General features: G+C 47.7%; 1 protein-coding gene across 1 annotated transcript in view; it reads left to right on the top strand.

Annotated features, from left to right (window-relative positions):
- Positions 1-19340, top strand: part of PRKCG (protein kinase C gamma) — a 394858-nt gene extending 375518 nt beyond the window's left edge. Inside the window, exon 18 of the mRNA XM_066607722.1 lies at positions 17374-19340. Within this exon, the coding sequence (XP_066463819.1) occupies positions 17374-17553 (180 nt within the window). The 3' untranslated portion in view covers positions 17554-19340. The remainder of the gene's footprint in view (positions 1-17373) is intronic.
- The last annotated feature ends 1175 nt before the right edge of the window (positions 19341-20515 follow it).

Genomic DNA, 20515 nt, shown 5'->3' with positions numbered 1-20515 from the left:
ACTTGACCTTCCCAACACTAACCACAGAACAGGCGGAATTCCTGGACGCCCCAATTACCCTAGACGAAATTCGGCAAACAATCCAAGATATGGCACTTAACAAAGCCCCGGGCCCAGACGGCCTCCCAATAGAAGTATAATAATAATAATAATAATCTTTATTTGTATAGCGCCAACTTATTCCGCAGCGCTTTCAGGCATGGATAAATGCAAAACAATACAACAATTACAATATAAGGTACATTGGGTTAGACACAAATGGGTTGAGGGTGGTACAGGAGGTGCAGGGGGTGGGGAACACAGGCAAAAGGAAATTTTATGTACAGATCATTTATCAGAAGGCAAACAGGGTGGAGCACCATAGGGAGGGGCGAGGGACTAGGTCAGGAGATTTGGTATGCTTCCCTGAAGAGGTGCGTTTTTAAGGCACGTCTGAAATATCGTGCATCGGGAATTGTCCGGATGCCTTGGGGTAGAGCATTCCAGAGGATGGGTGCTGCTCTAGTGAAGTCCTGTAGGCGAGCATGAGAGGTTAGTATTACAGGGGCGTTTAGTCTGAGGGTGTTAGCCGATCGGAGTGAGCGCGCTGGGTGGTGTACTGACAGTAGGGAGGCGATGTATGGTGGCGCAGCGCCATGCAGAGCTTTGTGAGTGAGGTAGAGGAGTTTAAATTTAGTTCTGCAGTGGATGGGCAGCCAATGCAGCGACTGGCATAATGCAGAGGCGTCTGAATAACGACTGGATAGAAAAATGAGTCTAGCTGCTGCATTTAGTATGGATTGGAGCGGAGCGAGTCTAGTGCGGGGGAGGCCAATGAGTAGCGAGTTGCAGTAGTCAAGCCGGGAGTGGATGAGCGCAACCACGAGCGTCTTTAGCGTGTCCGTGGTTAGGAACGGACATATTTTAGCAATATTTCTGAGGTGCATGTGGCATGTTTGGGCCAGAGATTGGATATGGGGGGCAAAGGAGAGGTCAGAGTCCAGTGTGACCCCAAGGCATCGGGCATGCCGTCGGGGGGTTATGATGGTGCCAGACACTGGAATGGAGATGTTGAGGGGAGGTCGGTTAGAAGGTGGAAAGACAAGGAGGTCAGTTTTAGAGAGGTTTAGTTTGAGAAAAAGGGAGGACATAGTGTTAGAGACAGCGGACAGACAGTCGGTGATATTTTGGAGGAATGGTCCAGAGATCTCACGAGAGGAGGTGTATAGTTGGGTGTCGTCAGCATAGAGATGTTATTGGAGGCCGAATCTGTGGATGGTTTGTCCAATTGGGGCAGTATAGATAGAGAAAAGAAGGGGACCAAGGACCGAGCCCTGGGGTACCCTGACAGCGAGAGGAAGTGGAGCAGAGATAGAACCAGCAAAGGAAACACTGAAAGAGCGGTCAGAGAGGTAGGAGGAGAACCAGGAGAGAGCAGTATCCTTTAGACCAATAGAGTGGAGCATAGTGAGAAGGAGATTATGGTCGACAGTGTCAAATGCAGCAGACAGGTCAAGGAGGATTAGTAGAGAGTAATCACCTCTCGACTTTGCAGTCATCAGGTCATTTGTTACTTTTGTAAGGGCAGTTTCGGTCGAGTGTAGAGAGCGGAAGCCAGACTGGAGGGGGTCGAGGAGTGAGTTGTCAGAGAGAAAGCGAGTAAGCCGGGAGTAGACCAGGCGTTCCAGTAATTTGGAGATAAAGGGGAGGTTTGAGACGGGTCGGTAGTTAGCAGCATTAGTCGGATCCAGGGTTGGTTTTTTAAGCAGAGGGGATATAATGGAGTGTTTGAATGAGGAGGGAAAAGTGCCAGAGGTTAGGGAGAGGTTGCAGATTGTGGTAAGGTGAGTAATGAGAGCTGGGGAAAGGGAGCGGAGGAGGTGAGAGGGGAGAGGGTCGCTGGCGCAGGTGGTAGGGCGGGCAGCGGAAAGGAGCCTGGAGACTTCTTCCTCTGTCGTTGGTTCTAGCGTAGATAGTGAGTAGGTGCTGGGTGCAGTGCTGATGAAGCTGGGATCAGGGCTAACCATGCAGCTTTCAGAGATTTCTTTTCGAATGTGGTCGATTTTTTCTTTGAAATAGGCAGCTAGTTCTCCAGCAGTCAGGTCTGTCGCAGGGGCCTGTTCCTTGGGTCTGAGGAGGGAGTGAAAAGTCTCAAAGAGTTGTTTGGGGTTGTGGGATAGTGAGGAGACAAGGGAGGTGAAATAAACTTGTTTGGCATGGTGAAGGGCTAGGTTATACATTTTAAGCATGAATTTGAAGTGGAGGAAGTCTGCTGGCAGCTTTGACTTTCTCCACAGCCACTCGGCGCACCTAGAGCACCGCCGGATGAAGCGCGTTTGGGACGTGAGCCAGGGTTGCCGTGGTCTGCGTTTGACAGCTCGCGTCACGGGCAGTGCCACTTCATCCAGGGCACGGCTGAGGGTGGTGTGGTAGTATTTGGCTGCCAGGTTAGGGCAGGGGAGGCGAGAGATGGGCGATAGGGAGGACTGAATAGTTTCGGCAAACTGTTTAGTGCGGACAGACTGGAGGTTCCTAGAGGTGCAATAGATAGGAGGGTCAGGAGAGATGCTAGGGTGCCTGATGGAGAAAGAGAGAAGGTTGTGATCCGAGAGTGGAAGCGGGGAGTTAGTAAAGTGAGAAGCAGAGCAGAGACGGAGGAAAACTAAATCGAGAGTGTTACCATCTCTATGAGTGGGGGAGTCAGAGATTAGTGATAAGCCAAGGGAGGAGGTAAGTGTTAAAAGCCGGGAGGCAGATGAGGAGCTAGAGTCGTTAGTAGGAATGTTGAAATCACCAAGGATGAGGGTTGGGATTTCACAGGATAGGAAGTGGGGGAGCCAGGCAGCAAAGTGGTCTAGGAACAGGCGGGTAGGGCCTGGGGGGCGGTAAATAACTGCGACACGCAGAGGCAGTGGGCGGAAGAGTCGCAGGGTGTGGACTTCGAAGGAGTGAAAGGTAAGCGAGGGAGCTGAGGGAATGACCTGGAAGGTACAGTTTGGGGAGAGGATGATGCCTACTCCTCCACCGCGTCTGTCATCCGATCTGGGGGTGTGGGAGAACTGCAGGCCATCATAGGACAATGCAGCGGGGGAGGTAGAATCGGACTGCTGTATCCAGGTTTCCGTGAGGGCGAGCAAGTTCAAGTGTTTACTGGTGAAAAGGTCATGAATAGTTGGGAGTTTGTTACACGCAGATTGGGAGTTCCATAGGGCGCATTTGAATGGGGCAGGGGGGGCATTTTGGTAGAGAACAGTACGGGGTGGGCCTGGGTTGGGGGAGATGTCCCCTGCAGCTAGGAGTAGCAGAGTAGCAAGGGTGAGCACATGGCTAGGGGATTTGTGTGGGTGTCTGAGGTGTTTCTTTGCAGTATTAGGGGGTTGAAGGCGTCTTAGGAAGTTGAACAGTGCATGGGAGCCATACATAGGTGAGGAGAGGAGGGAGGGGCTGATGTGGATGGAGTGTGTTGGGGCTGGGCGTTGGGAGAAAGTGTAAAGGCATGAAAAGAGGATAGTGAAGGAGATTAGTGCAAAGAGGAGAGTATTTTCCACCAGGCTTTGGACAGTTGTGCATGTTACCTGTCTCCTGCACTGTCGAACTGCGCTGTATAACTGCATCATTCAACAGCATCAAACACTTGTTGCTGGACGCATCAGGTGAGGCAGCCTCTGGTGAGGCAGCCTCTGGTGAGGCAGCCTCTGGTGAGGCAGCCTCTGGTGAGGCAGCCTCTGGTGAGGCAGCCTCTGGTGAGGCAGCCTCTGGTGAGGCAGCCTCTGGTGAGGCATGGAGGGTAGAACTGACTTTAAAGTTCTGGCTATAGGACTTCAGCTGGGAGTGGCTTGTTACATTTCACTAGTCAACCAGCTGACCCACCTTTAGATGGCTAATGAACAAGATGGGGGGGGGGGGGCGCTTTATTGCCCTCTTACAAAAACAAACTGTGTCCAGCAACACTAAGATGAGACAGGGAGAAAACTATTTGGGGGAGGTGATGAGGAAAATACATATAGTACAAATAGAGTCAATTCAATTTATATGAAGCAATGGGACATACCATTGCGCACAGATTATGACAAATTTAAAGGTATCACAGCAGGGTCATTGGAAGGAAGGCGGAGCAATCAAATGCAGATGAAGTGGAGCAATGCTTGAGTGAAACATACCATTGCCCACAGATTATGACAAATTTAAAGGTATCACAGCAGGGTCACTGGAAGGAAGGCGGAGCAATCAAATGCAGATGGAGTGGAGCAATGGATGAGTGAAACATACCATTGCGCACAGATTATGACAAATTTAAAGGTATCACAGCAGGGTCACTGGAAGGAAGGCGGAGCAATCAAATGCAGATGGAGTGGAGCAATGGATGAGTGAAACATATTGCGCAAAGATTAAATACAGCAAACAGATGGCCCCGCTATTACTCGAGACGCTACAACAGGCCCAATTAGACAAAGCCCTTCCGCCCTCGTTCTACGGAGCATCCATCATAGTCATTTTGAAACCGAATAAAAATCCCACAGACTGCAGTTCATATCGCCCTATTTCCCTGGTAAATGCTGACTATAAAATCCTAACAAAAATCCTGGCTACCAGACTAAATCAAGTAATCCTATCCATTATACACCCTGACCAAACTGGTTTCATGCCAGGGAAATCCACGACGATTAACTTGCGTAGAGTTCAAACAGCGATTCAACTAGGCAAACAATTCAACATGCCCTGGGCATTGGTCTCACTGGACATGATGAAGGCCTTTGACTCGCTGGAGTGGGTCTTCCTGGAGGCCTGTTTGGAACGATTTGGATTTGGCCCCCAATTCCTACAATGGGTCCAAACCATATATAAATGGCATTCCATCTACCGAGTTCTGTCTCACAAGGGGCACCCGTCAGGGCTGCCCGCTATCCCCGGCTCTATTTGCCATAGCCATTGAAGCCATAGCGATTCGATTGAGAAGTTCCCCCGACGTAACTGGTATTAAACGGGCGGGCCTTGAAAGTAAGGTGGGCCTATATGCGGACGATACAATTCTTTTCCTGTCAAACCCTACGACCTCCTTTTCTCACGCTATGTCCCATATAGATAAATTCTCCCACTTATCTGGACTACACGTCAACTGGTCCAAGTCCACAATTTTATATACCAACCTCAACCCGACAAACGATCTCTGTGTAGCTAGATATGGCCTAGCTGTGGTTCCTACATTTAAATACTTGGGGATGTATATGTCTCGAGACCAAAATAACGCCATAGAAGAGAACATTGACCCACTAATAAAAAACGTAAAAGATAAATTCAGGAGATGGTCTAAGCTGCCGCTCTCGGTGGCCGGCCGTATAAACCTTGTCAAGATGGCCATCCAGCCCAAATGCCTGTATATATTACAGCATATGCCAATATACGTTCCCAAACGTATTTTTCAATCCCTTAACTCCCTTATCACATCTTTCATCTGGAATTCCACCCGCTCAAAGCTCGGCCTCTCGACCCTACAAAGACCCAAAGAGCGAGCCGGAATGGCACTTCTGGACCTACGCCTATATTACCTAGCCGGTCAATTACGCAATATCCGCAGCTGGGTTCTGGAACGAGAAATGCCTATAGCAGATCAATTTCTCGCAAAACAAGTGAAAGGGAACAATCTTCTAAGCTACCTAGAATTCCCTGAACACACCAACCCCTCTGACGTACTACCACTTCACAAACTTGCCCTACGGGTGTGGAAGGAGACCAAGGCTATCCAACAATACGAAGGAGTGATATCTGAACTTCCCCTATGGAACAATCCCGGCCTTACTGCACTGCAGTCGGTTCCGGACCCCCAATATTGGATTTCCTTGGGAGTGGTGTCAGTAGGGGACTTATACACAGATGGGATTTTCCCTACATATGATCAACTAAGCGAAAAATTACAATCCCCTCAGATCCAATTATTCAGATTTTTCCAGCTAAGGCACGCTCTAAACTCCCAATTCCCATCTACTTCTGCACACATATACAAATTCCCCACAATCGACATCCTCAGGTCCCAAGGGCCCAAGGGCCTAATTTCGGCACTCTATACACATCTCCTCTCAGCCAAAATCGACCATAACCCGCTCTAAGCCTACGATAAATGGAAAGCTTCCATCCCATCTTTAACACCCGAGGACTGGGACAATATCGCCGAATCCCATCTCTGCGGTCAACAACAAACTGATCCAGCTATATATAATACACCAAGCATACCTCACTCCTAGCCGACTACATAAAATGGGCAACTCTCCCTCAAAGTCATGCCATAGATGCTGCCAGCCAGAAGCTAATTTCTGGCACTTGATCTGGGACTGCCCCCTGGTAAACAGATTCTGGTCTGAGGTTACTTCCTTCATAAACTCACTATTACCTCCTCTCTTTAATATCGAGATGGACCCCAAGACAATTCTGTTTGGCTTACTGGAGGAGGAGGTGTGGCCACACCATACCCGCATCTTTCTCCAAAAAACATTATTTTTGGCACGCAAAGCGATAGCCACACATTGGATGGCTGTGGAAGTTCCGACAATTCCCCACTGGATTCGGACAGTGAATGTAGTAATCTCCTATGAGAAAATCATTTACCAAAATAGAGGGTGCCCAAACAAATTTCAAGAGATATGGGGCGCTTGGCTAGATACCAACTCTACTTTATCCCAAGACTAGGTCCTTAGACACAAGACCTCCTCTCCCCCCCCTCCCTATCCCCTCCCCCCCTCCTATCTGCATTCCTGTCTCCCCCCCTCTTAATAAACAACAAACACGGAGCCCCACAACACAATAATTTAAATAATCGGCATAGACAGTTCATGTTTAACTGTTAAAAGTTTATTGTCATGTACATGGATAAATCATAAAAGAAAATGTTATTATCACCAAGCAAGATAAAGCACAGCAATTTATATATGTAATATTGAACTTGCAACTGATAAAAAATTTCTATTATGCACTGTGCGAATTTTTCTTTAATAAAGAAAACAAAGTTAAAAAAAAATGACTCATATAGTAAATGAGGATCAGTCCAGCTTCATACCAAACAAATCAACTGCTATTAATTTAAGCAGACTATACCTAAATCTTCAGGCGAATCATTGAGTTTGTGGGAGCAGGGCTGTTTTTCATGCCATGCTGACAAACTTCTGACAGTGTCGAGTGGAACGATTTGTGGGTTGTTCTTCGTAGGATGGGTTTTTGTTAGAGATGAGCGAGCACCAAAATGCTCGGGTGCTCGTTACTCGAGACGAATTTTTCGCGATGCTCGAGAGTTCGTTTCGAGTAACGAACCCCATTGAAGTCAATGGGCGACTCGAGCATTTTTGTATATCGCCGATGCTCGCTAAGGTTTTCATTTGTGAAAATCGGGGCAATTCAAGAAAGTGATGGGAACGACACAGCAACGGATAGGGCAGGCGAGGGGCTACATGTTGGGCTGCATCTCAAGTTCCCAGGTGCCACTATTAAGCCACAATAGCGGCAAGAGTGCCCCCCCCCTCCCAATAATTTTTACTTGTGAAAAGCCCTCATTAGCAATGCATACCTTAGCTAAGCACCACACTTCCTCCAACAAAGCACAATTACTGCCTGCATGACACTCCGCTGCCACTTCTCCTGGGTTATATGCTGCCAATTCCCCCCCCCACGACCCAGTGTCCACAGCGCACACCAAACTGTCCCTGCCCAGCCTTCAGCTGCCCTCATGCCACGCCACACTCATGTCTATTTATAAGTGCGTCTGCCATGAGGAGGAACCGCAGGCACACACTGCAGAGGGTTGGCACGGCTAGGCAGCGACCCTCTTTAAAAGGGGCGGGGCGATAGCCCACAATGCTGTACAGAAGCAATGAGAAATCCAATCCTGTGCCACCTCCATCTGGAGCTGCACACGTGGGCATAGCAATGGGGAACCTATGTGCCACACACTATTCATTCTGTCAAGGTGTCTGCACGCCCCAGTCAGACCGCGGTTTTTTATAAATAGTCACAGGCTGGTACAACTCCGCAATGGGAATTCCGTGTGCACCCACAGCATGGGTGGCTCCCTGGAACCCACCGGCGGTACATAAAAATATCCCATTGCAGTGCCCATCACAGCTGAGGTAGTAATGTCATGTTAAATGCAGGTGGACTTCGGCCCACACCTCATGCCCCAGTCAGACTGGGGTTCTTTAGAAGTGGACACATGCAGTTACAACTCCGTGTGGACCGACAGCATGGGTGGGTGCCAGGAAGCCACCGGCGGTACATAAATATATCCCATTGCATTGCCCAACACAGCTGAGGTAGTAATGTCATGTTTAATGCAGGTGGGCTTCGGCCCACACTGCATGCCCCAGTCAGACTGGGGTTCTTTAGAAGTGGAAACAGATGCCTTTACAACTCCCTGTGGACCCACAGCATGGGTGGCTCCCTGGAACCCACCGGCGGTACATAAATATATCCCATTGCAGTGCCCATCACAGCTGAGGTAGTAATGTCATGTTAAATGCAGGTGGGCTTCGGCCCACACTGCATGCCCCAGTCAGACTGGGGTTCTTTAGAAGTGGACACATGCAGTTACAACTCCGTGTGGACCGACAGCATGGGTGGGTGCCAGGAAGCCACCGGCGGTACATAAATATATCCCATTGCATTGCCCAACACAGCTGAGGTAGTAATGTCATGTTTAATGCAGGTGGGCTTCGCCCCACACTGCATGCCCCAGTCAGACTGGGGTTCTTTAGAAGTGGAAACAGATGCATTTACAACTCCCTGTGGACCCACAGCATGGGTGGGTGCCAGGAAGCCACCGGCGGTACATAAATATATCCCATTGCAGTGCCCATCACAGCTGAGGTAGTAATGTCATGTTAAATGCAGGTGGGCTTCGGCCCACACTGCATGCCCCAGTCAGACTGGGGTTCTTTAGAAGTGGAAACAGATGCATTTACAACTCCCTGTGGACCCACAGCATGGGTGGCTCCCTGGAACCCACCGGTAGTACATAAATATATCCCATTGCATTGCCCAACACAGCGGATGTAAGGTCAGCTGTAATGCAGGTGGGCTAAAAATTCATTTGATTACACTGTAGGCGAGGGCCCACAAAAATTGCTGTATCAACAGTACTAATGTACATCAGAAAAATTGGCCATGGCCGACCAAGAGGGCAGGTGAAACCCATTAATCGCTTTGGTTAATGTGGCTTAATTGGTAACTAGGCCAGAAGGCAGCCCAGTTAAAATAAAAATTGGTGGAGGTGAAAGTTTCAACGCTTTAATGAGCATTGAAACGTATAAAAATTGTTTGGAAAAATTATATGACTGAGCCTTGTGGGCCTAAGAAAAATTGCCCGTTCGGCGTGATTATGTGAGGTTTCAGGAGGAGGAGCAGGAGGAGGAGGAGGAATATTATACACAGATTGATGAAGCGAAAAGGTCCCCGTTTTGGATGGGGATACAGAACGATGCTTCCATCCGCGGGTGCAGCCTACCTATTGCTTACGTATCGCTGCTGTCCGCTGGTGGAGAAGAGAAGTCTGGGGAAATCCAGCCTTTGTTCATCTTGATGAGTGTTAGCCTGTCGGCACTGTCGGTTGACAAGCGGCTACGCTTATCTGTGATGATTCCCCCAGCCGCACTAAGCACCCTCTCCGACAAGACGCTAGCCGCAGGACAAGCAAGCACCTCCAGGGCATAGAGCGCTAGTTCAGGCCACGTGTCCAGCTTCGACACCCAGTAGTTGTAGGGGGCAGAGGCGTCACGGAGGACGGTCGTGCGATCGGCTACGTACTCCCTCACCATCCTTTTACAGTGCTCCCGCCGACTCAGCCTTGACTGGGGAGCGGTGACACAGTCTTGGTGGGGAGCCATAAAGCTGGCCAGGCCCTTAAAGACTGTTGCACTGCCTGGGATGTACATGCTGCTCGATCTCCGCACCTCCCCTGCTACCTTGCCCTCGGTACTGCGCCTTCTGCCACTACCGCTGTCGGCTGGGAATTTTACCATCAGCTTGTCCGCAAGGGTCCTGTGGTATAGCAACACTCTCGAACCCCTTTCCTCTTCGGGAATGAGAGTGGGCAGGTTCTCCTTATAGCGTGGGTCGAGCAGTGTGTACACCCAGTAATCCGTTGTGGCCAGAATGCGTGCAACGCGAGGGTCACGAGAAAGGCATCCTAACATGAAGTCAGCCATGTGTGCCAGGGTACCAGTACGCAACACATGGCTGTCTTCACTAGGAAGATCACTTTCAGGATCCTCCTCCTCCTCCTCCTCAGGCCATACACGCTGAAAGGATGACAGGCAATCAGCCGGTGTACCGTCAGCAGCGGGCCAAGCTGTCTCTTCCCCCTCCTCCTCATCCTCCTCATGCTCCTCCTCCTCCTCCTGTACGCGCTGAGAAATAGACAGGAGGGTGCCCTGACTATCCAGCGGCATACTGTCTTCCCCCGCCCCCGTTTCCGAGCGCAAAGCAGCTGCCTTTATGGTTTGCAGGGAATTTCTCAAGATGCATAGCAGAGGAATGGTGACGCTAATGATTGTAGCATCGCCGCTCACCACCTGGGTAGACTCCTCAAAATTACCAAGGACATGGCAGATGTCTGCCAACCAGGCCCACTCTTCTGAAAGGAATTGAGGAGGCTGACTCCCACTGCGCCGCCCATGTTGGAGTTGGTATTCGACTATAGCTCTACGTTGTTCATAGAGCCTGGCCAACATGTGGAGCGTAGAGTTCCACCGTGTGGGCACGTCGCACAGCAGTCGGTGCACTGGCAGCTTAAATTGATGTTGCAGGGTGCGCAGGGTGGCAGCGTCCGTGTGGGTCTTGTGGAAATGTGCGCAGAGCCGGCGCGCCTTTACGAGCAGGTCTGACAAGCGTGGGTAGCTTTTCAGAAAGCGCTGAACCACCAAATTAAAGACGTGGGCCAGGCATGGCACGTGCGTGAGGCTGCCGAGCTGCAGAGCCGCCACCAGGTTACGGCCGTTGTCACACACGACCATGCCCGGTTGGAGGCTCAGCGGCGCAAGCCAGCGGTCGGTCTGCTGTGTCAGACCCTGCAGCAGTTCGTGGGCCGTGTGCCTCTTATCGCCTAAGCTGAGTAGTTTCAGCACGGCCTGCTGACGCTTGCCCACCGCTGTGCTGCCACACCGCGCGACACCGACTGCTGGCGACATGCTGCTGCTAACACATCTTGATTGCGAGACAGAGGAGGAGGAGGAGGAGGGTGCTTTAGTGGAGGAAGCATACACCTCCGCAGATACCACCACCGAGCTGGGGCCCGCAATTCTGGGGGTGGGTAGGACGTGAGCGGTCCCAGGCTCTGACTCTGTCCCAGCCTCCACTAAATTCACCCAATGTGCCGTCAGGGAGATGTAGTGGCCCTGCCCGCCTGTGCTTGTCCACGTGTCCGTTGTTAAGTGGACCGTGGCAGTAACCGCGTTGGTGAGGGCGCGTACAATGTTGCGGGAGACGTGGTCGTGCAGGGCTGGGACGGCACATCGGGAAAAGTAGTGGCGACTGGGAACTGAGTAGCGCGGGGCCGCCGCCTCCATGATACTTTTGTTTGAAGGACTCCGTTTCCACAACCCTATACGGCAGCATCTCAAGGCTGATGAATTTTGCTATGCGGACGGTTAACGTTTGAGCGTGCGGGTGCGTGGCAGCGTACTTGCGCTTGCGCTCCAACAGTTGCGCAAGCGACGGCTGAACGGTGCGCTGAACTACACTGCTGGATGGGGCCGAGGACAGCGGAGATGAGGGTGTGGGTGCAGGCCATGAGGCGGTAGTGCCTGTGTCCTGAGAGGGGGGTTGCATCTCAGTGGCAGGTTGGGGCACAGGGGGAGAGGCAGGGGTGCAAACCGGAGGCGCTGAACGGCCTTCGTCCCACCTTGTGGGGTGCTTGGCCATCATATGTCTGCGCATGGTGGTGGTGGTGAGGCTGTTGGTGTTGGCTCCCCGGCTGAGCTTTGCGCGACAAAGGTTGCACACCACTGTTCGTCGGTCGTCAGGCGTCTCTGTGAAAAACTGCCAGACCTTAGAGCACCTCGGCCTCTGCAGGGTGGCATGGCGCGAGGGGGCGCTTTGGGAAACAGTTGGTGGATTATTCGGTCTGGCCCTGCCTCTACCCCTGGCCACCGCACTGCCTCTTGCAACCTGCCCTGCTGATGCCCTTGACTCCCCCTCTGAAGACCTGTCCTCCTGAGTAAGCGTTGCACACCAGGTGGGGTCAGTCACCTCATCGTCCTGCTGCTCTTCCTCCGAATCCTCTGTGCGCTGCTCCCTCGGACTTACTGCCCTTACTACTACCTCACTGCAAGACAACTGTGTCTGATCGTCATCGTCCTCCTCACCCACAGAAAGTTGTTGAGACAGTTGGCGGAAGTCCCCAGCCTCTTCCCCCGGACCCCGGGAACTTTCGAATGGTTGGGCATCAGTGACGATAAACTCCTCTGGTGGGAGAGGAACCGCTGCTGCCCAATCTAAGCAGGTGCCCGAGAACAGTTCCTGGGAGTGTTCCCGCTCCTGAGCAGGTGTCATTGTAGTGGAGTGAGGAGGCTGGGAGGAAGGAGGAGCAGCAGACAGAGGATTCGGATTTGCAGCAGTGGACGGCGCAGAACTGCGTGTTGACGATAGGTTGCTCGAAGCACTTTCTGCCATCCAGGACAGGACCTGCTCACACTGCTCATTTTCTAATAACCGTCTCCCGCGTGGACCCATTAATTGGGCGATGAATGTGGGGACGCCAGAAACGTGCCTCTCTCCTAATCGCGCAGCAGTCGGCTGCGACACACCTGGATCAGGAGCTCGGCCTGTGCCCACACCCTGACTTGGCCCTCCGCGTCCTCGGCCGCGTCCACGTCCTCTAGGCCTACCCCTACCCCTCAGCATGCTGTATTACCAGTGATTTGATTTCCCAGGCAGGAAATAAATTGGCGCAAGACTGCAGCCAAATATAATTTTTTCCCTTTTTTGAAAACGAAAGGCCCCACTGCCTCTAGTGAATGAATAATCTTAGTTTAATAACTGTGCTGTGTCCCTGCTAATGTGTCACAGAACGTGAGGGTAGCAGAGTTATTAACTCTGGCAGAGCAGGTATTTCTTATTCCCAATTAAGGAAAGCAAATGGCGAAGCCAGGAGTAAAACGTAGCTGGGTGCGTCTGATTTTTAAACGTTGCACACGCAGCCGACACGTGTCCACCGCCCTTAGGACGGACAGAGGCAGGACAAATACAATTATTTTCAGTTTTTTTCCACCAAAAGGCAGCACTGCGTATATTCAATGAACATGAGAAGTTTAATAACTGTGCTGTGTCCCTGCTAATGTGTCACAGAACGTGAGGGTAGCAGAGTTATTAACTCTGGCAGAGCAGGTATTTCTTTTTCCCAATTAAGGAAAGCAAATGGCGAAGCCAGGAGTAAAACGTAGCTGGGTGCGTCTGATTTTTAAACGTTGCACACGCAGCCGACACGTGTCCACCGCCCTTAGGACGGACAGAGGCAGGACAAATAGAATTATTTTCAGTTTTTTTCCACCAAAAGGCAGCACTGCGTATATTCAATGAATAATAACTGTGTTGTGGCCCTGCCTACACAATTCTTTCCCTGCAGTATCAATGGAGGGTGCAATGCTCTGCAGAGGCGATTTTGAGAAGAAAAAAAAAATGCAGCACAGCTAACAGCAGCCAGCACAGTACTGCACACGGTTAAATATGGCCCTAGAAAGGACCGTTGAGGTTCTTGAAAGGCTACACTCACTCCTAACACTCTCCCTGCCTATGCAGCACTTCTGTCCCTAATGCCGGGTGCAACGCTCTGCAGAGGCGATTTTGAGAAAAAAAATAATTGCCACTGCTAACAGCAGCCAACACACAGCTATCAGTGGCCCTAATAAGGACCTTTGGGGGTCTTGAAGCCTACACTAACTACCAATTCTTTCCCTACAGCAGCTCCGGTATAAACAGCACTGTCCCTCATCTAACTCACACGGCATCTGAGGCGAGCCGCGGGAGGGGCCGACTTTTATATTCGGCGGACACCTGATCTCCCCAGCCACTCACTGCAGGGGGGTGGTATAGGGCTGGAACAACACAGGGGGAAGTTGTAATGCCTTCCCTGTCTTTCAATTGGCCAGAAAAGCGCGCTAACGTCTCAGGGAAGGAAGTGAAAGTAACCCGAACACCGCATGGTGTTCGTTACGAATAACGAACATCCCGAACACCCTAATATTCGCACGAATATCAAGCTCGGACGAACACGTTCGCTCATCTCTACTTATTATTATAGACAGATGCTTTCTTACTATTTACAGCAATTCCCAATAAAGGCAAAAGAAAAATGGGGAAAAGATTTAGGCCATTTTAGTGAAGATAAATGGGCCACAGTGTTGTGTATGATTCCAATGCTATCTCTATCTGAAAGTAACAGGTATCGCAGTTGTATTTAGTGCATAGTTTATGGTACTCCATTGAGTTTAAATTAACACCCGTGTTAAACAACTTTAGATTGTCAAAATGTTATATGGATGGTGCAGATTTAATTCATATAGTCTGGGATTGTGTAAATTGCGAGAACTTTGGAATGGGATACTAGAGATTATTAAAAATATATATCTTGTCGATGTTGGTCTTAATCCCAGGATTTGTATATTGGCTATTGTTGATGGGTTTGATGGGTATACACTATTGTGTTTACTATTGGGAATTCAGAGAGCATTGTATCAGGTGCAGAAGTTGATTATTGGCCTATGGATTTAATTGGAATTTCATTTATGAAGTTAAAGGGAAGACTTCCTTCATTTTCCTTTTAAACATCTTAGTCAATAGAGAGCAGTGTTTAATGGGTTGAGTAGAAGAGATCAAAACTTATTCTGATCTTCACTAATACATTTTGGAATGTTTATGAAACTTTTCTGCCACTTCCTGCAACTTTTAAGCCTTTAGCTTTCTGCGCCAGCCCCTCATCTTTTCCAAAAAGTGAACAGGGCTTGTTGGGAGGCATCAAGGCCACACAGACCAACGGATTTATATATAATGCATGCCAGAATCCAGCATAAATTATACCAGAAATATAAGCCAGGCCAAACCTAGCATGCATTTCTAGTGCTGGGTATGCTTGTGATACATGAAGAGGCCTGCGCCTCTTCATGCATTAAGTGCACAATGTTCCGGGGAAAATCATACATTGGCCTATATGTAATAAAGCAGCTGAACTTCCTCTTTGACGTGTTAAACACGCAACATGTAAATATATGAAGCATGATATAAATATATGAATAAATTAATGGTGATATACATATATATTAAATTTATATTATTTATTTTGTATTTAAGTTTTTTGTGTTTACAGTAATGTTTAACCCCTTAAAGACCAAACACAGTAAATTTATGGCGCTTGGTCCTCGGCTTTAATCCTGGCTGATAGTAAAAATATGACAAAGCATTAAAGCTCCTGTTCCTGCAATGAATCTACATAGTGCTCAGTGAACACTAGGTAGTGAAGAGAGAAAGCCCAAAGATCATGTCACGCCACGTGCCCCCGCCAAGGCAGAGCTGCAGAGTTCTGGCAGACCTAGATGAGCTCTGTTAGTAATTACTGTCACTAAAGGGGCATGTTTCCCCTGTACCCTGTAACCAGGGCTCCTGTGAATGTATCAGCTACAGTGGAAAAGAATGAAATTAGAAGAAAAAAAAAGACAATGTGAATGACTCCCAGAGGTCTTATATGAGGGGCGACATAGTAAAAAAATAGTTACAACAATAAGTAAAAAAAAATAAAAAATTACAGAATAAAATAAAAATATGTATAGAAAAGAAAATGACCAGCGCCAACCAAAACCATTGCCATATGCGCCCTGTAATCTGAGACTATACAAATTATATATGAAAACGTCCAAAACATAATGATGAACCCATTCCTGTACTTTATTTTTAAAATTTGTATAGTTACACTAAAATAAATAATTAAAAATTAAAATATTTTTATTTTTTTATTTTTTTACACCTAATAAAACTGAAAAGCGGAAAAAGTCATTGAAAAAGTCATAATAAAATAGGGAAGTAAAACCACTACATAGGTAAAATCCCTAAAAGGTGTCTGGTCCTTTAGGACCAAACTAGTCTAGTACCTAAGAGGTTAAGATAATTTCTAGTAAAAAAAATTCTGTTATAATTTGTGAACCATTTCCTCAACATTTTCTAGGTATCTGCTTGCTGTCAGCGAATGCAAGCATCATTGTTTATATCCAGTTTAAAAACGTTTGCTGATCATGTTCAACTGATTCACCTGTATAGCTCATTACAATGTAAACAGCTTGTAAAGAATTATACCCATGTATCAGTAGGATAGCTTGGTTAAGCCTAACCCTATGTTTTATTCCCTGTGTGGTACCTTGTGTTGGTTGCTATATTGTAGTACTCACAGCTCAGAGACAATTACAGACGTGGCAGGTTCCCTTTAAGTTTTGAGCTGTTGTATATGTGCATGGAGCATGAAGGCATCATTGTATAGCAAATAAATATACTCAGGGGCGTAACATTAGGGGATGCGGTTGCATCCGGGCCCAGGAGCCTTAGAGAGCCCATAAGGCTTCTCTCCTCCATATAAGGAGCCCAGTACTATGACTAATGCATTATAGTTGGGGGCCCCATTACAGATTTTGCATCAGAGCCCAGCAGCTTCAACTTACGCCTCTGGATATACTCTATAGTCTAGGTCTGTCACAATACAGAAGGGTCATCTTTTCTGTATGAGAAAGAACCTATAAGACCACACTAACAAAAATTCTCTCAAGTGTCTGATTTATGACACTTATGTAATCTGTCAATAAAAATATTTGTGTTGTCAATTTATTATTTGGTGTCTAATATTTGATGATATACATGTCATATAAAGATCTGTTAAAGCAGATATTTGAAATGTCCATAAAAAGTCCAGTTTATACAGTCATTAAAGGGGTTGATTGTTTTCTAAACACACTTGACATATAATATGCATTAGCATACTTATGTCATAAGTTATGACACATGTAAAATTGTCTTAGTTGTGTTTCCATCTGGTATGTAGCATGTGCAGCAGAAAGGAAGAGAATGTACTGTTAACAATTGTGGCATAATGATGGAGGCGGCGGATACATGATACGTCACATAGACAAACGCCATACAAGTAGTAACTTCTATAAGTCTGCGCTCATGTAGACAGTGGACGTTATGCATAATACATTTTGTCACTCCCATCTGTATCACTGCCGCTGCAATTGTTTATAAGCAAGACATAAATAAGTCACAAAACTTTTAATGTAAAGGCATATGCCAAGTATGTTTGCAAAGTGGCCAACCCCTTTAAATACTGTATTAAGTGCTCATTCATCTGCCGTACTGACACTTTTATTTTGTTGTTTATTACAGTGTGGAAAAAGTGGCGAAAACTTTGACAAATTTTTCACTCGAGCTGCTCCAGTCCTTACACCTCCAGACCAGCTGGTCTTAGCTGGGATCGACCAGAGTGAATTTGCTGGGTTTACATTCATCAATCCAGAGTTTGTCCATTCTAATCCTCATAGTCCAGTTCCTATATCCCTGGTGTGACCACTTGAGATGTACCGCAAGGAGCTGAAGGCATTTTCTCTAAGCCCTAAACCTTTGAACAGCATGGTATACTCCTTGATAATGGCTTTCTTGGCAATTTATGCCCTCACCCCCATTTTCTCCTTCGTCCCATCCTGCATCTTGGAAAAGCACTCAGTGTTGTAACGTGCCGTGTGAGGGGGCCAGGATGCAATAGTGAATCCATTCCTTCCGGGACCTGACACTGATCTGGCATTTTACTATCATTGGAACATGCGATGAAGTTTTAAATTTGTGTGTTTTACCCTTGGGTTGCTCGGTGTCTGACGGCCTCATGATAAAAAGCCAAGTTGTTGCTTATCTGCCTGCAATGAGGTCGCTTTGAAGTGGCACACAGTAATCTGGAAAGGAGACGAATTCTGATTCAGAGGTTCGACCCCAAATGTGAGCCTGTTAGACGGACGCCTGGGAGTCTGCATTGTTGGTGTATTCATACTTGAAGTTAAACTGGATTCGACACTAAGCAAATGTCTCATTGAGTTTGCACGACCCCACTTGGAATGGACTTAACACTGCCTGCATCTCCCCCCCGAAATTGCATCTAGCACTGGCATGCATGGCCTTTTAATATATTTGTTTGTGTACAAGATATCTAGGTGTTATCCTGTTAATGTTCCTCTCTAGGAAGAAAGACCCTCAGAAAATGATATATGTATTATATACTTAGATCATCTGCTTTTTGTGCATGGGCTGTAAGAGATCATACTGTGTGTACACGCTCGCTAGTCTGATCAGTTTCACCGAGTCTTTCTGGACTTGGTATAGAAATAGTGGCAGGATAACTGGTTTGGGCTTCCATGGGTATATTTTGATAACTAACTTCCATGTATTCTGAATATTTTAATTGTAATGTTTATGAGTATTTTGACAAGTATAAATCAAAGCTACTTAAAGACTGCTGGGACCAACTTGAAGGAATTTTCTGTTTCTTACATGATAATTTATCAGTTGATTTACAAGGAGCTTACTGGAGTAAAGCAGATGAGATTCTGGGTTTGTGTTGTTGAACCATTTACATAGCAGTACGTGATATCATGTTCTTCCGCTGCACACTGGTAGATTACTTGGATATATTGAACATGCATTATTACAATAAAGTTCTTGTGTTTATGATGTAATACCAAGCCAATACAAATAGCTTCAGAGACTTCAGTCGTGTCGTCTCCTTTGCTACTTTCTCATTCTGTTCCGTTAGATGGAAGAGAAAGTGAATTAAGGCAACTTGAAGGAATAATAAGGATGCCTAATGAACTATAATCGAAGAGCAGAAGTAAATTGGTAATTCACTGAGCTAATTTGAAGAAGTCACACTTTGCAGAAGATCTTAATAAAAGGGATCATCTTTTTATGGAGATGCGAAACGTCTGTAGCATACAGTCCGCTCGGGATTGTTTGACTGGCCGGCTAGACCAAAGTGGAGATAAGTTGAGAGCTTCCAGTGACTTAACGGGGTTGTCTAGTTTCTTGAAAGTAAAGTTTTTTTTTGTTTTTTTTTAATGGATTCTTCTAGTTTGAAATATACTTCCTGCACTGATTAGGTCTTCAGGAATTATAGAAAGATTGATTCTGCTGTTTGGGCACAGATGAAGCCTATGACACATAGACTTCCTATATGGACAAATAGTGACATTTATGCGGTATTTCGCCTTCCAAAAACTAGACCGTATACTACATAACACAAGTCTATAGAGTACTTGTTTCAATTAACTTTATTTACAATAAACTAGACAACCACATTAAAAGGGTTTTCCAGGGAAATACTATTGATGACCTATCAAAAGGATAGGTCATCAATAGTTGATCGGGTGGGGTCCATTGCTCGAAGCCTCGACTGGTCAGCTGAGTAGATGCATGCTGTCAATGCTACAATAGCACAGAGGTCGGAGCGGAAGCTTCTGCGCCGACCTCCGTGTAGTGGCCAGCGCTTGTAACTGCAGGCACGGCTCTCATTGATTTCAATGAGAGCCGTGCATGCAGTTACAAGCGCCAGCCACTACATGGGAGGTCAGCACGGAGACTTCCGTTCTAAATACGCAGAGGTCGGAGCAGAAGCCTCTGTGCTGACCTCCTTATAGTGTCCGGCGCTTGTAACTGCAGGCACGGCACCCATTGATTCCAATGAGCGCCATGCCTGCAGTTACAAGCACCGGCCACCATAGGGAGGGCAGCACGGAGGCTTCTGCTCTGATCTCTGTGTATTTGTGGCGCTGACAGCATGCACCCGCTCAGCTGATCGGTCAGGGACCCAAGCCGCGGACCCTAGCTGATCAACTATTGATGACCTATCCTGATGATAGATCATCCATAGTATTTCCCTGGAAAACTCCTTTAAAGGGGTTGTCCCGCGGCAGCAAGTGGGGTTATGCACTTCTGTATGGCCATATTAATGCACTTTGTAATATACATCGTGCATTAAATATGAGCCATACAGAAGTTATTCACTTACCTGCTCTGTTGCTAGAGTCCCCATCGCCATGGTGCCGTCTAACTTCAGCGTCTAATCGCCCGATTAGACGCGCTTGCGCAGATGGGTCTTTTCCCTTCGGCTCGGCAGCAGCGGCGTTCTGGCTCCGCCCCTTGTACGTGTCATCGCGTAGCTCCGCCCCCGTCACATGTGCCGATTCCAGCCAATCAGGAGGCTGGAATCGGCACATGTGACGGGGGCGGAGCTACACTATGACGCGTACAAGGGGCGGAGCCAGAACACCGCTGCTGCCGAACCGAGCTGAAGTTAGACGCCACCATGGCGACGGGGACTCTAGCAACGGAGCAGGTAAGTGAATAACTTCTGTATGGCTCATATTTAATGCACGATGTATATTACAAAGTACATTAATATGGCCATACAGAAGTGCATAACCCCACTTGCTGCCGCGGGACAACCCCTTTAAATGTTCAAAAGAGAAATGTAATGATATAATAT

The sequence above is a fragment of the Eleutherodactylus coqui genome, chromosome 6 (assembly GCF_035609145.1).
Source record: "Eleutherodactylus coqui strain aEleCoq1 chromosome 6, aEleCoq1.hap1, whole genome shotgun sequence".
NCBI classification, from domain to species: domain Eukaryota; kingdom Metazoa; phylum Chordata; class Amphibia; order Anura; family Eleutherodactylidae; genus Eleutherodactylus; species Eleutherodactylus coqui.
Note: the sequence above shows the minus strand (reverse complement) of the source record. Positions and strands in the feature narration are given on the sequence as shown.